Here is a 15289-nt window from a genome sequence, read left to right as displayed (position 1 = left end):
AGATTTGGCTGCTAATTGTACTTATAAGAACATATTCTTTCATTCTCTGTTATTTTATTGATTAAATATATATATATTTATTTATTTATTTATCTTCAAGGACCTGTATTGTAATTTTTACACTAATCAAATTTAAACATAAATAATGAGAATATCCCCTTAGCCTCTCTGTGCTGTGCAGGGTGTTTTTGAGGCATATCAAGGTACCACTGGCTTTAATAGAAGACCCTGCTGCCTTCTAAAGGGCATCCTTCCTATGGATTTATTGTATCTGTTTCAGTTTGTATCAAGTTAATCTAGACAGAGCAGTGTTCGCTTACTTGAACCTAACTTTAAGTTGAAGATGATGTTCGCTACGAGGAAAATCAGAGTTACGTTTGCCAAATGTGTAAATGAGTTGAACAGTTAGTGCTTTTTAACTTAACTGCATGCTCTAGGAGTTGAATTACTTACTGCTGAGTATGCTTTTAGCGTGCATTTTTTTCCTCATTAGCCTGGATATTAAGCAGATCTTTAAATTAAGATATCTGGATATCTAGAGAGACCAGCATCTCTACATGTAAAACTGAACCACAGGGACAGCAACGTTAACATGTCATTTCTGGGGTAAAAGACTGTCCCTTTAAATCCTTGGGTCAAAAGAAAAGCAACATAGTCCTCGTCCCTCTAATTAAAAAAGGGTATGTACTACAAAATGATTTTTAATGATCATCGTATCACCAGTTTGTCTCATAACATTATTGAATCCTCTGTTTTGTTATATATTATAAACTTTGTGTTTTGTGGTGTGTCTGTTTCCTGTATCACTAAATAAATAAAGCTGAAAATCCAAAGTTGAGTTTTTTTAGCTTTCTTAGCTGGTTTGCTAAAATATATAGTTGTTTTAAACCTCCCTCCCAATCACTTTGTTATATAGATTAGTTGCTTAACCCTTCCAGTGGCCTTGACATCATACCCCTACCTTGCTATGGGACAACGGGAGCACTGGGTAGAAGACCCAAATTGTCAGTTGCCTAATACAGGTCACCTGGCCAATGTATGTGTGTGTGTGTGTATATATTATATATAGCTGAGGCCAAACGTTTACACACACCTAGACTAAAGACATTCAAACTCAAGTTTTCACGTTGCCATACGTTTCTTTTGTCAAATCAATTAAGGCATCTACTCTGCATCGACACATCAGCAGTAACAAAAATAATAGTTTACAGGCAGAATTATTTCAGCTTTAATTCACTATATCAGAATTCCAATGGGTCCAAAATTTACATACACTTTGGGAAACACCCCCACATCATGATGCTGCCACGCCAATGCTTTAGTCAGGATGGGGTTTTGGCACCAACAGGGTTAAATCCCTGCCAGTGAACAGATATCAGGCTGTCAAATCTAACAGCCTAGTCTCCCCCTGACAGCTGGGGTCAAAATGTGTGACCCTGAACCATAAGATCAAATGTAGCACGGCTCTAATAGAGTGCCCTTACATTCAATAGGCATTTAAATATCCAAACTTCTGTTCAACCATTTCCTTCCGGCATTATCATCACTGACGTCGCTGGGGAATCCCTGTGATGAGAGGTCATGCTGCAGCCACATGACAGAGTTGTCACAGGGCTGCACAAAGCAATCAGAGGGCCCCCATCAAAGAGGTTACCTGTGCTTATAGGAAAAAAAACACTGCAGCACTCCCCGGTTGTAATTAAATTTAAATTACTACCATAAGCATTGACAAGGCTGGTGGTAAAATTAGTGCATGGAAAGTGTTAAAATACCACCATTTAAAATATCCTGGTTTGTGGAGGTAAACTGTCCGCTTCCAAGATGTCCCAAATAGAACATGGGCGCATGATCACCAGATGCCAAATTTGAAATTGTAAACTGAAGTGGGCAGGTCCCAAATGTGGTATCATTATACTCAGGAGATGTTGCTAAACACATATTGGAATGTTTGGTAAAAATTTGAAATAGTAAAACGCTATTTGTACTTATTGCCCTGTAACTTGAAATAGAATGCAAAAAAATAAATATTGTGTATTTCTAAACTCAGTACAAATATTAGAAACTATGTAGCAGTTTTTTGATTAGCTTTTCTAAATGAGTGAAAGATGTTTCAGATAAGTCAGAAAAAGTGTTATTTTTTCACCATTTTGTATAATAATTTTTTATAGTAAATAAGATATGACCAAAGAAAGCCATTCTTGTTCTGAAATAAAAAATAATATACAATTTGTGTGGGTATAGTAAATGAAAAAGAAGAAAATGACAGCTTAACACTTCAGAAATGTAAAAACAGCCACGTCACAAAGGGTACAAAAAATTAAATTCAGCCCAATCCTTAAGGGGTTAAAGACACCTTGGTGTATGTAAACTTTTGACCTTTTTTGATATAGTGAATCAAAGCTGAAAGAATTCTGTCTGTAATCGATTGTTTTTAAGTTACCTCTGATGTGAACAAAGTTGATACCTTAACTATATATATATATATATATATATATATGTACACATGTGCAATAAAAAACAGTTTAGCCTGTTGTCTCGACACATACACCAAATTAAATAATAAAGGCTGCGTGTAAGGTAACAATGGAGCCACATTGTGTTCTGTAGCAGGCTGCACATTAACCAACAGACCAACACGGTAGAAGGCAGCAAAGTACAATTCGTCAGTGCGAAGATAACATGCAAAGCAAGGTCGCGCAGTCCAAGTTCAGGGTCCCATCTAAAGTTTATAAACAGTGTGCAGCCTCATTTAATCACAGTGTGACATTATTATACTTCCACACTGAAACAACTATTGGGGCTGATCACAGTGCCACTTATACTTAAATGGTACTCATCCCTCCCAAAGTGTCCCTGCCTAGGAGGAACAGTCCTTCATTTTTTACATATCTGATGAGAACTTAGAGAATGGTTTATAGTAATATATAAATGTGTTTATGGGTTAACGCTAAGGTTATATAAAGTTGGTAAATTTGCGTTGAAGGACACTCCAGCCAACGTATGCACCTTAATGTAAATGATAGCCGAGAGGTCCTTTTTAATTTACATAGTGTCCCCTGTGGTGATATAAAAACCTCCAGTCAGCTCCAGCCAATCAGTGGTGTGAAATATTGGACCACTGAGAGAGAGCAGGGAGCTGCAGCTTCTACCTTAGGTAAGTATTTTTGTAACCTTTTCAGAGCATATATATATATATATATATATATATATATATATATATATATATATTAAAGTACTCATAAAGTAGTTTAATATGTTTTTTTTCTTTGATGACGCTGTCTGGGGCATTAAACTGTCCCTTTCAGGTAAACATTTAAACTAAATAACACCAAAATAATGAATCTAACACAAACACAATCCTGCTATAATTTACCTTAACTGGTTAGTTTTTCTTTAACTGAAGGGGGCAATTACCTTTTGATCCAACGCCAATATCTATGTTACTAGGAATTATTTCTGGTTTCAGGTAGCACTGTCTGTCCAGACAGATCAGGCTGTGGGCACACATACCAGAATCATACTAAATATGATGCAACGTTTGTCTGTCCTTAACTCAAAAAAATTCCTTTACAGAATTCTACATTTTAAAAACAGGATCAGTTAAACATTTACAAGTGGTCAGATTAGACGGGTGGGAGCTATATAAAGGCAGATTTTCAGAGAGGAGGGCCTTACACAATCGCCTGCAGAGCTGAACATGAAGAGGTTTCTGCTCACTATTCTGCTGCTGCACTTGCTGGGCTGCTCAGGTAATGTACGGAATCAGTAAGAATTGGGAAAGAACGTTGACATCAGTAACATAAGAAGTGGGCGTTTATTCACTGAACTGGGAGTCTGCGGGGAGTTGCGATTTGAACTCACCTATGTCTTTGTGTTATGACGCACCATCACCATCATGAGCTTCTCCTGACAGAAGAGCGGGCTTGGTCCTGCAGAATGTATTTTTCAGTTGGTTGCATTTCTTTAAATTCAATAACCAATTGAACTATGCATGTTACCTTGGCACTTCCCAGGGTTAGCACTACTCAATGTATCTATGAATTGAAACCAAGATCATCAGCAATTTCCAAAAGCCAATGTAAAGTTCCACTAGCCATCTTACACACCTTGCAATCTTTTTGTATTCTTTTTGTGTGCATGACCTTGGTCTCTGTGGCACTGCAAGATTTGTAGATTTGGTTATTTTTACTGGGAATCTTATTAATATAAATCAGATTTATGTTGGCAAAGCACAAAGTTCCTTGTGTTTCAAGGAAGTAACCGGAGCAAGGATGACACCATCTATGAAGTAGAGTTCCACCTTTCAAGAACACTTGGATGTTTTTTAGTATATAAGAACGTGGTTTTACTTTTAAAGCTAAGTAAGTTATACCATACGGCAGGTGTGCTTTGAGACGCAGTTTGTGTTTAGTAGACCAGTAGTAAGGTTGCAAGTCAGGTAAGTAACATTGCCTAGGAAGATATAGCTGTGTACTTGAAATCTCTGCCTCACCGTACATGAAGCGACATTGTCTATATTCACTAAACTGGGATTAAACATTTAAATCTCTTGAATTTACTTTGCATTATGAAGAGCAAACCCCAGTGAACTTCTGCAAGAAGGGTGAAGCTGGCTCGGTATAATGCAAAGATAACTCAGTAAGAATAGATTTAGGAGATCCCCCAATACATACAGTATGTATGAAGCAGGGCCAACAAAACTTCATGAAGGAGAAGCTCAGTGGTGTTTACCATTAATAATTCATTGTGATATCAGGTAGTTTAAATGTATAACTTCACTGCAAATTCATCTGACATCTATAGGATCACCTGATGATCTAGATTTTCTCTTTTAATATCATATATATTTTCTCTGTATCCATCAGGTTTTCCAGTTAATGACTATGATGATGATGTCATTAGAACAGCTTTGAATGCCTCCCTTGCTCAGCTAAATGATCAGTCCAGGGATGTAAACTTGCTCAGGATCACTCGGAGCAGAGTGAAGAGGGTGAGTAAACAAATGCATTACTTACACAGTTGCAAGGTAAGTTTGAGTTACAGTACTAAATCTGTGCCTTGCCTGCAGGTGATGTATCCAAGGGACAGCGACGTAGACTTTGACTTAATTCTGGAATTTAGTGTCCGAGAGACCATCTGCAATAAGAACTCTGCCCGTGATCCCTCGTCGTGTGACTTTAAAATAGGATATTATAAAGTAAGTGTTCCGGATCTGTAATTAAGTGTGTGTAGTCTGTATAACTCATTGTATAGATAAACAAACTATTGGTGTTATTTCTTGGCTTTATAATAGTAAATGATAAGGATAACACCAAATCACTGACTTTCTGTATAGATGTACAATGCGATGATAGCTGGTGTGCCTATAGTTCTCATGAACCGTAGTGCAGCCCCAGATTTCTGAATGGAAATAATAGATAAAATAGCATTAGAAAAGTGACCCAAATCTCTGGTCCTGTGAAAAGCATAGGTTTTCAAGACCAAGAGCCATATCTCACGCAGACTAGCAGCACCAGATGAAGTTAAGTGGCCGTCCCTTGTCAACTTTTTCCATATCTGTTTCATGGTGTTGCCCTTCCTACAAAGACTACTGGAGAATCTTAAGTCTAAACCCAACCCTGGTAGCACGGCTTAATATTAGAAGAACCAATGCAATCACTCATCCATGGTAACCGAGAACATCCCCAGCATGAGTCCGTTTTCCAAATAAATGCCCATGGATTTGAAGCAATTCATCTATGCCAGCGTAAGCACAAGAACCAGGGAAGTTTCAAAATAAAAACCTCTTGCCTTTGCAAATAATTCTTTATGGTAAAGTGAACATATTCACATAATATTTGGAATATTCATCGTCCTTCACGTTATAACAGTGCAGAATAGATCAAGATCCTACCGATTCTCACCTTTTCTCGCTCAGAGCAAGTGTACACAGTGTCATCTGATAACACGTTAATGCTATTTATGAAAATTAATTCTTATGCTCCAAAAATAATAATTGCACGGGAAGACAAACTTGATGTCAATGTATGGTAAGATAACACTGTAAACTTTCAAGCATGTACTGTAGCTTTCAAAGAAGCACCAGAACAATATAAGGGGAAAATATAAGATTTTTTTATGTCTTATAAACCAGATTTGCCTACTAAGTGATACAGGCCAGATGCACAATATAGTAATTATAACTGTTACTCCATTATGGGAAGATGTGTAACTGCTGATTTCTCAGCGCTGTAAAAATGTCAGAGGGTTTCTAATGAAACGAAAGTTGAAAGGTCACCATTGGATTTGTTAGCAGAAGGTATTAGAGGTCTTGTGTTTGGCCCCCGTGGCCGGTATGTATTTCACGGTTAGGTGTTGACGCTCAGGGCTATGGTTTACAATGTTTTACGTTATTACTCCTTCTTTTCAGGAAGCTTCCTGTAGAAGCCAAGTGTTAGTCTCTGATGGAGGCCCCAAGGTTTTGAGCGCATATTGCTACATGCCTACCGACAGCTCATCTGAATCAGACAGCAGTGAAGAGGTGAATAGAAGAAATACAATATATAAATGTATTCCCCCTGTTGTGTCTTTTGTTTTCATACAGGGTATAAATACCCAAGGGGTTGACATAACCCCCCAAATGTTTCCTCAGAGCAAAATGAAGGGTACAATTCTACCCGCGTATTCAAGTTCTTACAGCTCATGGTTTCCAAGATCTTTATGCTTATATAAACCTTTTTGTAGGAATGTTGAATTTCAGGCCTTGAGCGCTCATCAGAACTGAACAGTATATCTGAGTAAATCCTCGCCCAAGCAATGCAATCACTTACAATCATTTTGATTGAGGTGGCAGTTCTGGAGCTGGAATATCCAGAAAATCAGGCCTTGAGGGCTGTAGTTTGACACCCCTGCTACTGTATTGAGTATATTGTGATCTCACGTGGCACTTAACTGTGAGCTATGGTTACGGCATACATACCCAGGTATTGTTAAATAATATCGCTAATATATTTGATTAATAAGACACATTATTAATATATTTCTTTTGACACCACAGTGTCTCTCTAAGGATTTGTTTTTCATTGGTTTCTTACTAGTTCACACAGTTCCTTAAACCCCATTTACTGGAAGTGCAGTAGACGGAGCTTTAATCTTACAGTTTTTAATGAGAAGTCACATCCATGTGCCAGCTTTTGTTTCAAAACCCTGCCATTTGGAGCACAATAACAGCGTAGGGTGTGAGTAAGCCCCCGCCATCAGAAAGTCACTGGATCCTCTGTTTGATGGGAGTATCCTATATATATATATATATATATATAAATATATAAAATATCAGGGGCCTTACATATCTAAAACACCAGGTTTACAGACACCTTCCTCATAATAGTTCAAATAAACTGGCACCCGGGCTTGGCCAAGACCAGGAACATTTGGGTATACCATATGAGATCAGGTAGCAAATACATCTGTGTGTGTGTGTATATATATATATATATATATATACACATATTTACACACACAGTATATATATTGCAGGTTCTTAAATTCACAGTTTTTGGATGACTACTAGATGAGTACTTATAAGCACTTGATTAGGCCACTCGCTGTTTTAGAAGTAAGCAGCAACATGTTCTGTATCAGATGTGATGCTCCAGTCACCATGTGTACTTAATTGTATGAGAGCTGAGTTTCACCTTTAAATTGACATCTTTACCCATGCAAATGTATGGGATAATGCATCAGGATCCCATAACTATGCTAATAAGGCCCAACTGCCTTTCCTGCGACCCAAAGTTTCTCAGTGGAGACCCAGAGAATTTTGCATCACCCAGACTCTCCGGGCCAAACCCAGAAGGTTCACAGCTATGGTTATTGGTTATGCTTTACAAAGGGCCAGCCCCAGTTAGTTTCTGCCATGAAACAAAGCCCTATGGAAACCAGGTGTAAAAATGCTTTATGTTCCAGGCTTTGGGAGAAGCATGCCAATGTAATTTTTGAACAGTCAGCCTTTGTTGGGAAGTCCTACAGGTAGAGCCGCTTTAGGATAGCCTTAAGATCTGGGGAGATAGCAGACAGAAATCTAATCGCTTTCCAAAGGGCCAGTAAGAGAGTGATTAGGTTTCATTCATTCTTTCATTCAAAGGTGATGCCAGACTGGTGGAAGGGGACATAACAATGACAAAGGGGACATAACAATGACATAGGGGACATGAATGAAATTGTGCAATTTCAGCATCCTTATTACAGATATTAAACAGATTAACACTCCCCGCTCACACACCTGTCTGAATTCTCACCTAAACCGCATTTGAATAGAAACTAATTTACACAAACACTGTAAACAGACTTGCCCCACGCTGTAACAGTTTCTCCCACAAAAGTAGGGCTTGCTTTGCATACTTAATATATAAATCTGTTAACTATGCATTCTGAAGTGATGGTTCAGCTTCTTGCTGGATACACTAATGGAGATTGACCCTTTAACCCATTGAGTCCAGGGGGTCAGGATATATCTGTAAAAATACAAAAAAAACTTAAAACATTATTTCCCCATAAATTCCAAATCAAATAGTAAAAGTAACTTAAGCTGAATAGTTTTCTTTTCAATGGAAGCCAGTGCATTTAACATTAAATGCATGGCTTTGGTATTTAACAGAAGTCTCACATATACTGTTAAATGTGCAAGACTCCTGTCTGGTAGAGCTATGATGGTCAGCTGCCGGTCAGCTTCAAAGCCATCATAGTCATCAGTCATCAGTCATCAGTCACTAACTGCTCTACAGAAATGTTTTTTCCATGATAGCCACATGCCCGGTAGATAGTTGGCACTCTATCCAGGACTGTAGAATGTTGGAAGGTGTATGTGGCAAACCATGTCTGTTCGACTGTTCTTTCCTTCCTTCAGTACAGTGCCTTTTACTTCTCACCCACAACAGGAGCACATATATTTCACAGTAATAATAAACGTAATGCTCACTTTAATGATAGTTGCCCTTTAATCCAAGGCTTTGCAGGAAGAAATGTAGCTGTTTACTTAGTAGCAGAATAAAAATGGCACATAGATCAAATGATGCAGGACTGGGTGGTATATGGAAAGGCACATGGACAGTTACTTGAAAGAAAATGAAAGGTTTAGCTTTTCCTCCAGCTGCAACCATAGCCATATTTTGGTGTTTAGTAGTGATGGGAAGTTCGGATCATTAAAGTGAATCGGATCATTTCGATTCGTTCACTGAAATGATCCGATTCATGATCCGGATCTTCGGATCACTCAGTGTGTCTGCACGGAGTTACTGTTTTCCAGTAACTCCGTGCAGGCACACTAACGATTGGCCCCGCCCCTTTCATTATGAATCCTCCCCCCTGCCTCCAGTGATGTCAATGAAGGCAGAGAGTCGTTCAAAGATTCGCATCTTACAGGGATCCGAATCTTACAGTGATCCGGATCACTGTAAGATCTGGATCATTGTAAGATCCGGATCATTGTAAGATCCGGATCTTTGAACGACTCTCTGCCTTCATTGGCATTGTAATCATTCAGAGAATGTCACCATACTGTTATAAATAATACATTCATAATCACTGCCCCAGGATTTACATTCCCCTTTACCTGCAACTGCACCTTAAGATAACTTTATTAAATTAATTAAATTAACCCTCACCATTAAATTAACCCTAAACACCCCATCAACCATGACTGCCCCTAAAATTAACCCTTAACACCCCATCAACCATGACTGCCCCTAAAATTAACCCTTAACACCCCATTAAGCATAACTGCCCCCAAATTAACCCTAAACACCCCATTAAGCATAACTGCCCCCAAATTAACACTAAAGACCCCATTAAGCATAACTGCCCCCAAATTAACACGAAAGACCCCTTTAAGCATAACTGCCCCCAAATTAACACTAAAGACCCCATTAAGCATAACTGCCCCCAAATTAACCCTAAACACCCCATTAAGCATAACTGCCCCCAAATTAACCCTAAACACCTCATTGAGCATAAATGCCCCTAAATTAACACTAAAAACCCCTTTAAGCATAACTGCCCCCAAATTAACCCTAAACACCTCATTAAGCATAACTGCCCCTAAATTAACACTAAAGACCCATTAAGCATAACTGCCCCCAAATTAACCCTAAACACCTCATTAAGCATAACTGCCCCTAAATTAACACTAAAGACCCCATTAAGCATAACTGCCCCTAAATTATCCTTAAACACCCCATTAAGCATAACTGCCCCCAAATTAACACTAAAGACCCCATCAACCATACCAATTTATTAGGTAATTTATCTGGAGTACATGCAATTAATTTAGGGGCAGTTATGGTTAATGGAGTATTTAGGGTTAATTTCAGGGGCCGTTATGGTTAATGGGGTCTTTAGGGTTAATTTCAGGGGCTGTTATGGTTAATGGGATCTTTACGGTTAATTTCAGGGGCAGTTATGGTTGATGGGGTATAAGGGTTAATTTTATGCTGATGATTGAGAGTTAATTTAATTAATTTAATAAAGTTAACTGTAGGTGCAGTTATAGGTAAAGGGGGGCAAACTCAGGGGAATCTAAATCCTGGGGGCAGTGTGAACATTATTAATGTATTTATTTATAAAAGTATGGTATCAGTGATATTCTCTGAATGATTCGAATCTCTGTAAGATTCGGATCCTTGTAAGATTCGAATCATTCGACTCTTCGGTTCATTCGACTCTTCGGTTCATTCGACTCTTCGGTTCATTCGACTCTTCGGATCATTCGACTCTTTGAACGACTCTCTGACTCTATGAGAGTTCCTGTGAGAATTAATGAGCTGTAACCTGACCCCAGAGTGCTCTGCAGATGACTCACAGCTCTAGGATCAGGTTACAGCTGCATGATGATTCACAGACTGAACCGCTACAAACGAATCGTTCAGTCTAGTGAACCGACTCATCCGGATCACTAAAAAGAACCGGATCAAATGAACGATTCGTTCATGATCCGGACATCACTAGTGTTTAGAGGTTTGTGCAGATCACTTGAGCTTCAGTGGCCCAGGGAGCTGCAAAGTTACATGCCAAACCTCCATCGCAGCTTCCATGTGGCCTCCTTGAGAGGATAGGAAATGGACTGCTGCAAGGTGGTCACAGGTATTCGGATCTGGAGCTATAACTTGATGCTCCCAAGCGGGGACGAGCCGTAGGACAGGCTATGAAGCGGCTGTCTGTTCTTGGTTGAGCATCTCAAATTTGTTTTGTGTGAAGTTCTGATTTGGAAACCTGAAATCTTTTGGAGGGGCTGCTCCCCTGATTGTCATATTATCTGGGCACAATGTCTTAATCACCTCTCTTTTCTTTTTCTTAAAAGATAAGAATTTCAAACACACAAAGAGGCTTCAGGCAGAACTCGGGTATGGAGCTAAATATTTTTTTGTATTGATGCCCACAAAGAGGTCACTGTATTTCCCAACTTGTACTGCAATCCTTGGTTCTTCTGTTTCTGACTTTGTAGACTTGAAGTTATTGTTGTTGATTTTGACTTGTTTGTCACCTTTTGTAAACGATGCACTGTCTGCTGTTTCCAGGTTTTTTTTAATCTTTAGACCCACTGGGAGCAGCAAAGTTGCTTGTTGCAGAAGACAGCACCTGTGCTAGCTACATACGCGAGTATAATAAAGTGTCCATAGCCCAATGCCTAGCTTGACCCAGCTTAACAATAAGTAAGGCGTGTGAGCCAGTTCCAAGATGGCTCAAACTGCTCTCTTCATTTAGTGTCTTGGTAAATGTGTCTGTATAGATTTTCCTTATGAGGCGGGTGAGTATGGCTTGGCTTATGCTTCACAAACAGGTGACATATTCACCACTACATATATACAAGTGGTATCACTTATTTCCTAATATAGTTTTCACAGAATCACCATGGCTACTTTATTTGATAGCTAATGAGTATACCGGTTTATCCAAACAAAGTGTGCCAAGCGAAGTTACACATTTTTACAAAAAATTGATTACAGTACTGACTCAAAGATATAATTCATATAATCTTTTAGTGGGCTATATACTAATAGAAGAAGATGTAAAAACATCAGGTCATTTATAGGCGGGACTGCTAAGGTTTTGCAAGCATATACGCCTCTAAAGTTCCCCTATGAGTGTTAGGAATTATTAAATGTATCAAAAATGTCTAAAGACTCAACATTTTAAAAACAAATTATCATCCTTACCCTTTAGCCATAACTTGTTTTCAGCATTTTTTCGATGATACGCCACCAGATAAACGCTTTCCGCTCCATTACAATATTTTCTGTATGATATATACATATTTCTTGCCATTCTAGAAAGATTCCCTTCCCATTGGGATCCATACGGAAGGATGAATCAGAAACCAAATCCAAGATGGGAAGAAGAAACTTGGGACTCACCATTGTGGGAATAATCCTCCCAGGTGTTTGCTCCACTTCTACGCTTCCATGTGTTTCGTCCATGTTCCTCCTTGTTTCGTGTCTCTCCTCCCTTTTTCCATTCCCGTCATTAATTTATTCAACGTTCCCTTTTCTGAAACATCCCCTCTTCTCAGTCTGTAATTTTCCGACACTCTGCCCTGGTTTCTTACCCTTGTTTCTGTGGCCATTTATTTTGACTCTCTTCCTTTTTCTTCTTGCAGAACCAGTGGCATACGCCCCACACGTCCAAATGTTTTACCTACTGGATTTTGGCCTTGTACCTCTGTAATTCACAAATACATAAAGGCTGCATGTTCTTTGAGAGCAGAGAGAACTTAAACATTTGCACGATTATTCGGATACAAAACTCACAGTGCTAAAATTCTCCTAATAAAATCTACCACACAAAACAAATGACATCATTGTCTATCCGCTCTTATTAAAATCTAACGTGACAACCTTGGAAAAGGTACATCCGAAAATCCAGTTATTGTGGACTACAACTCGAGGATCCACCACCCAGACGATATACCAGCAGATGGCAGAGTAGCCCAATAAGTAAGCACCCTGAGCGAACTCTGTGTGAACCGAATCTTTGTAAAATCAGTTTTACATAATTTATGACCTAAGAACTGGTTGTGTGAAGACAGAGAGAGATGATTTTCTTCAGATCCTCTGTAGGGACCACAAGTATCTTAAAAAGAGCTTTAAACGATGCTGTGCTAGTTACTGCATTAACCCCTTTTTTTGTTTTAAAGCATCCATTTCTGTGTCAGCCTCATTAAATGCATTCCAACTGAGATATGTATTTGGTATTTCACACCTTGTGCATTAGCTCAAATCATATACTGCTTTTATCACATAAATTTGTTTTTCTGGCCCCATCCTGTATTCCTATATAGATGGCAGAAGATACTTGGCACGGGCCACATCTATGTGAAGGGGTAACAAACTATATTTTTGCACTAAGGCATGCTGCCCAAATTGGTAGTGTGATAGGACGGTCCTCACATATAGGAAACCTAGGTGATTGCCAAGACGGCTGAGCTGATGCCCCTACCTAGTAAGATAGTAAGCAGTGCATGCAGTAGCGGGCGCCAGAGACATGCTTTGCCTAGGGCACCAAAAACCCAGCTAGATTTCAAATAAGAAAAACTCTGCAAGGGCACCCATACAATGCATAGGTTAGTTAGAATATGTATTTTTTAATATTAACCAAACAAAATTCAGACCTTTTTATTATTTTTATAGGATTACGCTTACTCCATATTGAGGATATATCAAATCTGAGATACATTTTACTCAGCAATGTTTTTCAGGGGTTTAACATATGAAGGGGAATGAAAGGGACAGCCTCACCAAAAAGAATGCGTATTAAAACGGGAAAGAAGACTGGGGGCAATCATCTACGGGAAAGGAGACTGGGGGCAATCATCTACGGGAAAGAAGACTGGGGGCAATCATCTACGGGAAAGGAGACTGGGGAATGAAGGTATTAAACACAAATAGAAAATGTTAAGAAAGGAACACAGAAAGGAAAACTATAGTAGAGGGGATTTCTTGAAGAAATCAATCTTAGTTACAGAACCCAGTAGGTAAGGGCCATAGGAAAGAATGTTGTCTTTTAAAACATTTCATCTAACTAATCAGAATATCTATGCATGATGAAGATCATAGATTGGATGGCAAAATTGGATAACCTGATTCAGCCGTACATTATGCAGGACCAGCTTAGCCATTCTCACAGATGAAGCTGAAGGCCCCTTGATGAATGGTTACGTTGGCGAGATGAAATGTTTCAGCTCACCTCATCTCACCTTCTTTTCCCAGTTCAATAGACCACATGTCTGCCTCTCTCCCTCGTGCTGTCTGCATGCTTCATAACTGTATGAAAAAAATCTTTGTATTTTCCCTGTAGAGAGAGTTCTGCGTGTTTACAGTGAATTTATAGTTTATAGCCTCTCGAAATTCCACACAGAGGAAAAAAATGTTAGACTAAATTTTGACTTCTATAAAAACTACTACATATATTCATAAATATACAGTATATATATATATATATATATATATATATATATATACGCACATATTATATGTATATATAATATTATAGTATATAATATCTCCACACTTATGATATTTGATTTAATATGTGAATTTAGTCATTTTTCTGTTTGCACACAGCATGCACAAGTTATATCTGGACGTCATAGCACATTATTTTGCCATACGGGATTGTTTTTACATAGCTGAATGGTTTGTTTTTACCTCTCTCACTTTATTCCATTACATGTTACAACAATGGACTGAAAAAAATCACATTGAGAGATTATGAAAACATTTGGCCAATGTTGTTTGCCCATTTATCCTGCTGTAAACCTTAAACCTTATTGTTCCTTAGTCTTGTCTTATATACAGGATGCATGGAATTCCTTCCCTGTTTTCACTTCTACTATTTCAGTTGAGTGGCTGTTCCACGTATCTACTACTCCCTCAGTAATGGAAAATACATCCATTATAAAAGCTACTCAGATATCCACACAGATGTTTTAGCCCATAGGTCAGATTGTATGCTGTCTATGACAAGCTCAAACCAATCTTGTAAATATAGTACAGCTTTCTATACCTTGTTAGAAGGTATACACGGTGGTAAGAAGACAGGACCTGTGCAGACTGCAGTTTATGAGATGTGTGGTTCTCACAGGTTTGGATTTAGCACTCTGTCTACCCTGAAAAACTCACTGGTTTCACTTTATAATATAATGAATGTAATAAGAGCCATTCTCAGTCATTCTCAGTGTAATGGCCAGTTGTTTACATGAAGTACAGATTTCCAGCTGTTGGTGAACTTCATGTCTGAAGGTTCTGTAACCTGTAGGTTA

General features: G+C 38.6%; 1 protein-coding gene across 2 annotated transcripts; it reads left to right on the top strand.

The window, feature by feature from the left end:
* Positions 1–3629: 3629 nt before the first annotated feature.
* On the top strand, positions 3630–12821 carry SPP2 (secreted phosphoprotein 2). 2 transcript variants are annotated; one of them, XM_053471310.1, is made up of 7 exons: positions 3630–3749; positions 4866–4990; positions 5069–5197; positions 6410–6520; positions 11333–11375; positions 12303–12409; positions 12629–12821. In XM_053471310.1, the coding sequence occupies exons 1-6, from the start codon at positions 3698–3700 to the stop codon at positions 12398–12400; spliced, it is 558 nt and encodes a 185-aa protein (XP_053327285.1). In that variant the 5' UTR covers positions 3630–3697; the 3' UTR covers positions 12401–12409; positions 12629–12821. The 2 variants fall into 2 exon arrangements, 1 of the variants encoding a protein (XP_053327285.1); XR_008355054.1 differs by lacking the exon at positions 11333–11375.
* The last annotated feature ends 2468 nt before the right edge of the window (positions 12822–15289 follow it).

This window comes from Spea bombifrons, chromosome 7 (assembly GCF_027358695.1).
Source record: "Spea bombifrons isolate aSpeBom1 chromosome 7, aSpeBom1.2.pri, whole genome shotgun sequence".
In the NCBI taxonomy this organism is placed as follows: Eukaryota; Metazoa; Chordata; class Amphibia; order Anura; family Pelobatidae; genus Spea; species Spea bombifrons.
This window is presented reverse-complemented; position numbering and strand designations above follow the sequence as displayed.